Consider the following 10,934-nt stretch of genomic DNA (forward strand, 5'->3'; position numbering starts at 1 on the left):
TGTCTCAGACTAAGCAACAGAGAATGTCTGACACCTTTCTGCACTATACTACTTTTTCTTTTCTTAATTTTTGAGTTTCCTTTTAAATAAATGACGACATTTCCACCACAAAATTGGTACAGAAAAGAAACGAATTAGCCCGTATACCTCAAAAGGAAGTTTACTATTTTTTAGCAACACATAAACTCTGAAAACCTAAATGCATATTCCATTATATTTTGAACTGCCACTCCGTTCCTGAATTACCCGTTTTCTTTTTACATAACTACATTTACACTTATAAATTGGCACAGAAAAGCTTTATAATCTACTTTATAATCTACTTTATTTAGAATTTTGTGTTTTTCTTTGCAAAAATAAAAACATTTCCAGCATACATGATGCAGAACGGGAACAAATAGGTGATCACTAAATCAATCAATTATATTTGTCATCTTTTCTGAGCCACACTCCAGTGTTTTATATAAATCCCATGTCAGTCAGGTTAGGTAACATGCAGCAGTTCCAAAGTCCTCTTTCCCACATTTTACCTTTACCTGCACTGACTTCTGCTCAGTGTTGGAAGCTGCAGTCAAGGCAGAGACATGGAGCAGATACTCAGTGTTCTCGGTTTGGAGTGGATGGACACCAGGAGCATTTTAATATTTCTCTGCATTTTTGTGCTCTTGGCTGACATTTGGAAGTACAGAGTGCCGAGAAACTTTCCCCCCGGTCCCTGGGCTCTTCCTTTCATTGGTGACCTGTTTCGCATTAAACCATCAAAGATTCACTTGCAGTTAACAGAGGTAGGAGCACGCACACTAAAGTAAATTAATATTTATGTTTAGATATCTTCAGAAAAGCTACAACTGAAGACAACATTTCAAAGCTACTTTTCGAGAAGTTCAGACAAGGTCTGCAGTGTAAACTAGAAAAGCACTCGGAGAGTGCAGACCTCCGCCATGCCATCTGTTTGTCTGTCTGTCTGTCTGTGTGTCTGTCTGTTAACAGCATAACTCTGGCGGCCATCTCTCAATTGTCCTTCGACCTTCAAAAAAATCCTGGATCCAGACGGTGATCCGGATCACCTCCAAAATCTAATTGATTGTTACTTTTGCTCTTCCGGACATCCTGTAAAAATTTGGTGAAAATCCGTCCATGACTTTTTGAGTTATGCTGTTAACAGACAAACAGACACACACACACACAGACAGACAGACAGACAAACTCCGGTGATTACATAACCTCCTGGTGGAGGTAACAATGCTGCCACGCCAAAACATGAGCAGTCTAACCGGTGTGCAGGGTGTTTTACGGTACGTGTCTATACCAAGCATTACGGTAAGGACATGAAGAGACTGATTTCAAAATAAAAGCGACCTTCTAGTGAACCTGATTTCACAATAAGCCAGTCTGACGGTAATTCATGAGTGAATAATTTATTGTTTAATCAATATTTAATTATTCCGGAGTGAGATGAAAAATAAGAAAACAATATTCTGATCACCAGTATAATGTAAACACAACAGGTATGCTTAACTAAAAAAATTAACACACTAAATAACACACTACGACTTTGTTAATATTCAACTAAATGTGAACTCTTGAAACCTGAATATAATATAAAGCATATGTAATTTATTTAAAATTTTTCTTATAAAACTGATCATTACAAATTATTTTGCAATTGATGGCCCTATAGGACAAAAGTTTAAAATTTACTTTACTGTCATTGATATTTAAAGTGACAACATAAAAATATTTGTCAAGTCAAAATAAACAGGGATGTTTAGTGAACATTAGCAAATAATTCAAGCTAGCTTGCTGTTGCTACTAGCCGTAATATATATATATATATATATATATATATATATATATATTATGGCTAGTGCAACAGCAAGCTAATATACCAAGACATTGTTAGATTATCCTAAAGTCAGCTAGTTAGCCTTTAAGACAGATAAGAATAAACTGATAATAAAATAAGAGTAATTATTATACCGTATTAGATGAAAGGGCTCCAGTGGTTAGCACTTTTGCCTTGCAGCTGGAAGATCCCCAGTCTGGATGGATCCCCAGTCTGGATGGATGTGTTAACAACATTAGCGATGCATCATTCCCTCAGAAGTCTCCACCTTAAGTGGCTCCATTTGACACAAAAAAGCTCTAAGTATAAGATATAGACCGACTGGTAAATAGGGAGCTTCACCTTCCTGGTTAGCTCTCTTATCACCACAATGGTCTGGTACAATGTCCCTATTACTGCTGATGCCACACCAAGTTGGTGGATCCGTCTCTCATTCCATTTTCCTATCACTCATTAACAGCATCCCGACATGCATGAACTTATTCGCTTGCGCAAACAACTTCCCCCTAACCTGGAGAGAGAAATCTACTGATTTCTGGCTGAGGACCATATCCTCCAACTTGGAGGTTCTGACTGGCATCCTCGCCGGTTTGCACTCGGCTGCAAGCCACTCCAGTTTGCACTGAAGGTCACGGCCTGATGAAGTCAACAGTACCACGTCATCTGCAAAAAGAAAAGACGTGATTCTATGGTCCCAAATCCAAACACCCTCTTTACCCTGACTGTGGCTTGAGGTCCTGTCCATAGCAACCCAGAGTAAACTTTCCCAGGAAGGCTGAGAAGTGTGATACCCTGATAATTGGAGCACACTCTCCAGTCCCCCTTTATAATAACAGGAGCCACCACCTCGTGCTGCCACTCCACAGGCACGTCATGTGTTAGCCAAGACAGTCCAACAACGTCCAGAGCCTTTAGCATCTCGTGGCAATCTCATCCACGCCTGGCACTTCGCCACGGAGGAGTTTCTTCACTACCTTTGTGACCTCTGCCACGCATATGGATGGAAATTCCAACGAGTCTTCAGGCTCTGACTCTTCAGCAGAGGACATGTTTACCAGGTTACGGAGTTCCTCAAAGTCCACTTTCCACCGCATGATGGTATTGCTAGTCTGAGTGAGCAGTCCCTCCCACCCCCCCAACTGTAAACAGCCTGGGCCAAGCTCTGCCTCCCCTTCCTGAGGTGTTACGCAGTTTACCAGAACTTCCTTGTGGCTCAACAAAAATCTTTCTCCATAGCCCCTCTGAACTCCTCCCACATCTGAGTTTTATGAGATGTTTACATTAAGAAACTTTCATTCTCACCAGTGTCAAAGAAAGCAGCCAAAGACTAAGCATGAAAAAGTTGCCTACATGGGACCAGTAAATTTTTGAAACACAACACCAATCTGTGGTCTGTTTTTCAGCTTGCTGAGAAATATGGCAACATTTTCACCATCCGTCTCTTTGGTGGAAGGATTGTGGTCCTTAATGGTTACAAGCTTGTGAAAGAAGCACTGGTCCATCGAGGAGAAGACTTCACAGATCGTCCTTCCATACCAGTGTTCGCTGAATTGTTTGGGAATAATGGTGGTGTTTTTTTGCATTTTGTTTCAAAAGTTGCGAGCTGGTGTTTTTACAAAGACCTGCAGCATCTGATTACTTCTGGTCTAATGCTGTTTTGTTTTTCCAAAAGGCATTGTTTTCTCAAATGGTCATCTATGGAAGCAGCAGAGGAGGTTTGCTCTTCATACACTCAGAAACTTTGGTCTGGGAAAGAAAACTCTGGAGCTATTCATTCAGGAGGAGTGTCGGTATCTCGCAGAGGCTTTCGCAGATGACCAAGGTACAATAAATCACTTTTGTTTTGCAGTGACTTCTCAATATTGTTTAATTATTTCAGAACAAGCTTGTCATGTTGCAACATTGAGACTGTTTCTAGAGGTCTAAGCTTCTGTGTCTGATTAATATTTTGTCTTTATTTCGCAGGGAAGCCCTTTAATGCCCAGTCAATGATAAACAATGCTGTGTCCAACATCATCTGCTGTTTGGTGTTTGGGCATCGATTTGAGTACACTGATAAGCAGTTTGAGTCTATTATTAAGAAAATCGGCGAGATCGTATATATACAGGGAAGTGTGTGGGCACAGGTAAGTCTCCTTAGTAAACATTCAACAGCTGTGATTCATATCCTCTCCCCTAAAAGTGTTGGAACAGTGAGACCAATTCCTCGATTTTTTTCTGTAGACTGAAAACATTTGACATCAAACGATGAACATGAGACAAGAGACCAACATTTCAGCTTTTATTTCCAGTTATTTACGTCTGGATCTGATACACAACTGAGAAAATAGCACCTTTTGTTTGAACCCATCCATTTTTCATCATCATTTTTTCAGCTGAAATGTTGATCTCTTGTCTCAGACTCATCGTTTGATGTCAAACCCAAATATTTTCAGTCTGCAGAAAAATAAAGGAAATTGGCCTCACACTTTTGGAGGGGAGTGTCATGTTAATTATCAAACCAAGACAACTCTTAAATGGTTAATAAATGGATCACAATGACATGCAGTAATATGAATATGAAAAAACTAATGTGAATATGGTAAATCTTTACCCACTTGAAATAATTTAACTCAATAGAAATGCAATAACTGTTCACTGCCTATCCCAAATCTATCTGTAGATTTACAACATGGTACCCTGGCTGATGAAATGGCTGCCTGGACCTCATCAGAGGATGTTCAGTTTGATGCAGAACGTAACTGACTTTGTTCAAATCAAGATCAAAGAACACAGAAAAACCCTCGATCCCTCATCACCAAGAGACTACATCGACTCCTTCCTCATTGAAATGGGAGAGGTGAGAGATTGTTTTGTCTTTGTTCTTTTTGTTCTTCTAACTGTATATTTTAACTGATTCCTGCTTCCATCTCTTGTGCCACTTATAGAAGGAGGACAAAGATGCTGGTTTTGATCTCAAGAATTTGTGTTACTGCACTCTTGATCTGTTTATTGCTGGAACTGAAACTACTACCACTACTTTACACTGGGGGCTGCTGTACATGATCCACTACCCTGACATACAGAGTGAGTGTATGACTAGTATGTCCCATGTTTACATCTTGTAAAAGCGTCTTGCTTTGACATTTTATTGTCACAAATTAGTCTTGTATTGATAGAGAAGGTGTGTGATGTGTGATTTCCCCTCTCAGTCATCTTCTCAGCAGACAGATTGATGTTTTTTACTTTCACTTTTTACAGAGAGAGTCCAGGCTGAGATAGATGCTGTGATTGGTTCATCCAGACAGCCCTCCATGACTGACAGAGAAAACATGCCCTATACTGATGCAGTCATCCATGAGATTCAGAGAATGGGCAACATTCTCCCACTCAATGTGCCCCACATGACGACCAAGGACACCACGCTGGATAAGTACACAATCCCAAAGGTACACAATCCAGATGTTACAGAGAGTTATCCCATGTGAGTTTTTTTTGTTGTTGTTGTTGTTTGTTTTCAGAAGTCAGCTTGTCTGTCAGTGCAGCTATAAATGAAGTACTTTTGGGTTATTGACTCAAAAAACACCTTTTTCTGACTGGTGCAGTTTATTCTAGACATACCATTGTAGAATCCTTTTGTCGTGGTGTGACTCTACATGCAAACAACATACACTGTACGAGTTCAAAATGGAATCAGATGTTCGACAACGCCACCCTGAGAATTTTGCCCAGAGAATTATCCTCCTCTAACACTTGGAGGCACACAAGTTCATTTACTCATCAGGTTTGAGACGTGTGTCCAAATTAAAAGATTTTATTTTAATACAATTATCTACAAACATATTAATACAGACTAACACCATTCACAGTAGGGCCAAAGGAAAGGAAACAAAAGAAATCAAATCAGTTGCTGGCCGCCAGGTGGATGGCTCCAGTGAAGGTGAAGGGAGTACTCCAAAATAATATGAAAACACCCCAAGCACATGTGACATACACTCGTGAGGTGAACCAATTCCTCAGGACCACAACTCATCACTGCCGTAATTTCTGCCACGGATTTTTTCAAAATTTCCGCTGTCGAAAAAGACAAAGCAACTGAGCAGCCTTGGTGGAGCACTGCACCCTCTGAGTGCTTTTCTTGTTTTCAAACTGCAAATCTTAAATCATACTTGTCATCTATATTCAGGGATGATGTTCATCAACATTCTCGAATCCTGACTGGAATCTTGTTTTGATCTGTGACATTGTAGAATCTTGTCTGGAATCTTGCTTTCAAGTGACGAAAACATTCTGGAATCTTGCTTTTTATATGTGATAAACATTTTAGAATTGCAACCAGAATTTTTCTTTTGACTTGTGACAATGTTGTAGAGACTTGTGACAGTATTTTAGAATCTTGCCCAGAATCTTGCTTTCAGTCTGTGTCAATCAAGCATCTTGCATTTTACCCGTAGCTAACTGTCAACAGCTACTTACCAACATTCTACAATCATGTCTAGAATCTTGCTTTTGATCTGACAGCATTTAGAATGAATCTCTTTGAGAATCTCGCTTTCAAATGATGACAACATTGTAGAATCTTGTTGTTCATCTATGACAACGTTCTAGAATCTTGTGTAAAACCTCAAAAGCAACCATTTCACTTTGGTGCACCTAAGCTACCAGTTAACAGGTTTCTTGCAGTGGTCTTAGTGAGCTTCCTCCATCTGCTGATAGAGCTTGATCAAAAGTTGTTAAATTGTATTTTTAATTAAAGCATGTGTGACAAACCAAATACAACAGAGGCATCTGTTTAATTAAGCTATTTAATTTGTGTATTTTTTCAGGGCACCATGATCCTTGCAACACTGAATTCAGTCCTACATGATGAGTCGATGTGGGAAACTCCACACTCCTTCAACCCTCAGCATTTTCTAGACCAGGATGGGAAATTTAGGAAGAGAGAGGCCTTCCTTCCTTTTTCTGCAGGTTAGTCAGTAGTTTTAATCCTGTTGCAATTCCTTCTTAGCCAAGGGTTTTAAGGGGATGACAATGGTGAAAATGATTCTGTATCATTATTTACCTTAGTCACTATGTACATTAGTTATTTTATTAGGTTAGTAAGGATCTGTGTTGGAAGGGGAATCAGTGGTTCAGAAGTTTGTCCAAGAAATACAGTAATCATCTATGATCTAAATAGATGTCTTGTAAATAGTGAGATTGAAACTCACCTGTTGTATTGTGTATTCTCAGGTAAGCGGGTGTGTCTTGGCGAAGCTCTGGCCAGGATGGAGTTATTCCTCTTTTTCACCGCCTTCCTTCAGAGATTTTCATTCTCTGCGCCTCCTGGAGAGAAACCCAGTCTGGAGTTCAAGATGGGATTCACTCATTGTCCTAAACCTTACCGCCTGTGTGCCACACCAAGATAAACAACTAACTATCACACTGAACCACTGTGTGGAACTACATTTACCTTGTAAGGGATATCAGGGAATATCTGCTACATTATTCTTTTTCTGTTGTGTGGGTAACACATAATTCTGAATTATTTTAATTATTCTTAACCCATAAGACTTTCAAATAAACCATTGTACTCGTACATTATTAAAATAATCTTGTGTATTCAGCTATGCAAAAAGTAAATCAATAAATATATCCCAAAAACGTCCACTCATTTTTGTTTTAAACAATCCCTGGGAGCCACATTCATACTGTACTTTCCATCGCAGATTGATTTTGTCAGACTTGCAAAAATTGTTGTGTGTGTCCATTAGTTAAACATGGATTTGATTCACATTTCTTATGTAGACTGCTTTGTGTTAAAGTTCATGCTGTGGTTTTTAGACTAAGGTGTGGCAGGTGAAACAGTGCAGCCAGTCTCAATGCTGTTTATCAGTTTGGTAATAAACTACCTACATGCTTTAGTCAGGTTCTCTAGACAGAAAATTTTAATGAAGGATTTCTCAAAGAGTTCAGAATATTTGTCATATTAATGCATCAACAATCAAATTTAAACCTCTTACATTTAATACAGATTTTTTTTTTTTCTAATGAGGCAGTTAAGTGTTAAAGTGACGGAATATTTCTGAAAATGAGCGAACCTCATTCTTGAGGTCTCTTTTATCTCAACATGCAACTTGTCAGACTTCTGGGTTTTCCCTGTAAAGCCTTTGAAGTTTGAAACGGAAAAGATCTAGTGAAAGAAAATCACAAAAACTAGAGTAGCTTGTGAAACTCTCAGTCTCTTACTTTTCTATAAACAGTCGACGCTGTGCTACTCTGAGGACTAAAGCAAACGGCTCAGTGAGAAAAGAAATGGGTCCAGTGTGAGAGGAATTCTGCCAGACTAAAAGTGTAAGTTTGTTTTACCACCCTGAAGATAACTATTTAAAACACAAAACATGTATAATCAAAGTCAGTTCATAGACCAGGGTGAATTGAGCTTTTGTGATGTTTTTATGTTGAATGAATTTTGTACATCTTGGTGAACTTTGTTTTTGCTGGTCTGCTCATCAGCACATTTAGGTTTACTGTCAAATTTAAACCTCAGAGGGGCTCGCAACCAGTAAATGGAATGTCTGATAACTTGGTAATCTGCTAACAGCAGCATGTTTAATGAGAGCAGGTGCTCAGCACACTGACATTTCAAGTCAACAGAACCTTTGTGGTGATGAAAAACAAGCAACTGAAGTAGAGCAGCAAAGTACTCAAACGAATGTTCAAAGTTTCTGCAATTGCCAGAATACCACCAAAGTAGGTCACTGTCCTCTTTAAGAGTCTTCACTCTCACAGCAGTGATCATTTTATTCTGACACATCTCACAACGCAAGACATCTGAGGAAGAAAGAATTGCAGCAAAACCTGTTCTGGATGGTATCTTGGTAGGAAGAACCTCGTGGCACAGACTTCTGGTGAGTTTTATCTGAACATCTCTCTCACTGGGACTTCATGGAAATTAACTAATATGCTTCCCGGATGTATAAACTCAGATATGATTTGATGCAGGTCATGTTTTCTCAGTTGTGTTGGCAGGGTAGCACAGTGACGAATTAGTTTTATCTGTCATGGTGTCACAGAGCCACTATAACTGCAGACGCTCGCACTTCTGTAAATGTTATCTGCAAAATGTGCTTTAAAAAAAGATGAGAAGTCACAACTAAACACTGCTTCTCCTCTTCCCCATGTTAGCCAGAACACTCACTGCACACACATGACTGAGGTAAGTATTAAAAGTTCATTTTAAGCGTGGAAATTCCCATGAAATGATTCTTTCGAGAGATAAATTGTGTTCATGAGAAAACTATCTTTTATTTACAGCGGCTGAGTGGGTTCTTCCAGATAAAGAAAGATGAGCTGAGCTGAGATGAATCTCTCCTCAATTTTCTGGAGATGCATCATACTCGTTACCTTTTTCATCAAGGGTGAGTGCCACATTCCATATCTATGTATTCAGATTATTCAAAGGCTTTGCTGTAATACGTACCATTAAAGAAGCTATCAGTGCCATGAAATTCTTAGATTACAGTTTACAGAACACAGTCACATCTACTCATAGGTATCTAATGTGAACACGTGAAGAACAGCACAAAAAATGGTATGTAGAGAAAAAGAGTATATGATGCATAAAAATTTAGATCTTTTCATATGTATTGAGGTTTTCATTATTTATCATAAAAAGTGCACAGCAAAAAGGCATTCAGAATAAACTGTAAAAAAAAATCCTCTATCCTTTCAGATTAGTTCAGCTCGAGTCACAGGTAGTGTGAACAATATCACAGTTTGACAGCCGTCGTGGTTTTCAAGCTGCAGCTTTGACCACAGCCAAGAGATAAAGATGCTTCTGTATTTAGACTAGCTGCAATATAATCATGGAAAGCATACGTTTTTTTCCCCGTCTCACCACATTCTTAGCATGTCTTATCAGACAGAAGGGACAGTCTGTGTCACACAGTCACAGTCCTGAAACTAATGATGGAATTTACGGTAAACATGTTTACTGCAGAACGTCATTCTTGGGCACTGCTACTGAGATAACCTCAAGTGCCTGTTTTTTTCCGGACAGGTTGCCCTCCGGTCCCTGCATGCTGCCATCCCCTGAACAGCCCTGGATACCTGACAGTAGAGCCAGATACACTCGTCGTCGTGGGCTCAAACCCGACAGTGTACTGCCACATCACAGAATGGCCACCGAGGTGTGATTAATAGAAATGCAACACACTGTAAGGGCAGACACTGCCATCGTTGGTCTCATGGGAGTGTGTTTGTGCATGATATTCATCCAGATATAATGAAAAGTGCTGTTTTGTTGTGTTCCCCCTTATGAGAAGTACTTTTTTTTTTACACCCCCTGTCAAAAGTTTTGGCAAGTGTAGCGTCTCATTCAAATGTATGAGAACCCGTCTCAAAACTTTTGACAGGGGGTGTATATTAAAGTTTGGTTCTCATGTGGTTCCATTACTGGCTTCCAGGTCGCACATGTCCCTGACGGTGGATGGTCACACTGTGGGTTCAGGGAAGAAAGTCAATGGCACTACAACAATGTTCAACCTGACTGGTGTACGGAAGCCTCTGTCTGCAGTGATCTGTATGCTGAACAGTGACGGGTTGTCTAAGATCATTGGTGGACTAAACCTACGTGCAGGACGTATGTAGTCAACAGTCAAATACACTTAAGACTGTATGAATTTAAAAATATATGCAATCTTTTGTGATGAGAATTTCTCTGCAAATCAAAATCAGAATGAGATGTTTCTCTGCCGAGTAAGTTTTTCACACATGAGGAATTTCACAGGGTGTTTGGGTGCATTACAGTAAATATTGACAATGAGAACATTTTTAAAGAAGAATAAAAGATACTTTAAAAAGTTAATGCAAAGTTAGTGTTACAAGACAAATAAGGCACAAGCATAGCAAATCCAAAGAATTAGAAAAGTAATCGAAAGTAATAGAAACATTTGCAATATGCATACTAAATTATATACAAGTACAATTGTGCAATTACATAGGACTTGACAAGCGGTGTGAGTGTCATCAGTATGTATGAATCGTTGTTGGATAGTAGCTAGATCCTATAGTTTGTCTTTTTGGTGTTGCTACAAATTAAATAAACTGAAATCGCATTTGATTTTGA

At 39.2% G+C, this 10,934-nt stretch overlaps 1 protein-coding gene across 6 annotated transcripts in view; it reads left to right on the forward strand.

Moving 5' to 3' along the window:
• LOC110947120 (cytochrome P450 2J4-like) overlaps nt 1–7,472 on the forward strand; it is a 74,655-nt gene extending 67,183 nt beyond the window's left edge. Inside the window, exons 1-9 of one of the 6 annotated variants that reach the window (XM_051947104.1) lie at nt 546–785; nt 3,250–3,412; nt 3,519–3,668; nt 3,812–3,972; nt 4,509–4,685; nt 4,774–4,912; nt 5,087–5,274; nt 6,652–6,793; nt 7,058–7,472. In XM_051947104.1, coding sequence (XP_051803064.1) covers nt 585–785; nt 3,250–3,412; nt 3,519–3,668; nt 3,812–3,972; nt 4,509–4,685; nt 4,774–4,912; nt 5,087–5,274; nt 6,652–6,793; nt 7,058–7,233 — 1,497 coding nt within the window. In that variant the 5' untranslated portion in view covers nt 546–584 and the 3' untranslated portion in view covers nt 7,234–7,472. Of the gene's footprint in view, nt 1–545; nt 786–3,249; nt 3,413–3,518; nt 3,669–3,811; nt 3,973–4,508; nt 4,686–4,773; nt 4,913–5,086; nt 5,275–6,651; nt 6,794–7,057 lie in introns of those variants that run through there. The other 5 variants (XM_051947103.1, XM_051947101.1, XM_051947100.1 and 2 more) reach the window with 5 other exon arrangements.
• The last annotated feature ends 3,462 nt before the right edge of the window (nt 7,473–10,934 follow it).

The sequence above is a fragment of the Acanthochromis polyacanthus genome, chromosome 4 (assembly GCF_021347895.1).
Source record: "Acanthochromis polyacanthus isolate Apoly-LR-REF ecotype Palm Island chromosome 4, KAUST_Apoly_ChrSc, whole genome shotgun sequence".
Classification (NCBI taxonomy): Eukaryota; Metazoa; Chordata; class Actinopteri; family Pomacentridae; genus Acanthochromis; species Acanthochromis polyacanthus.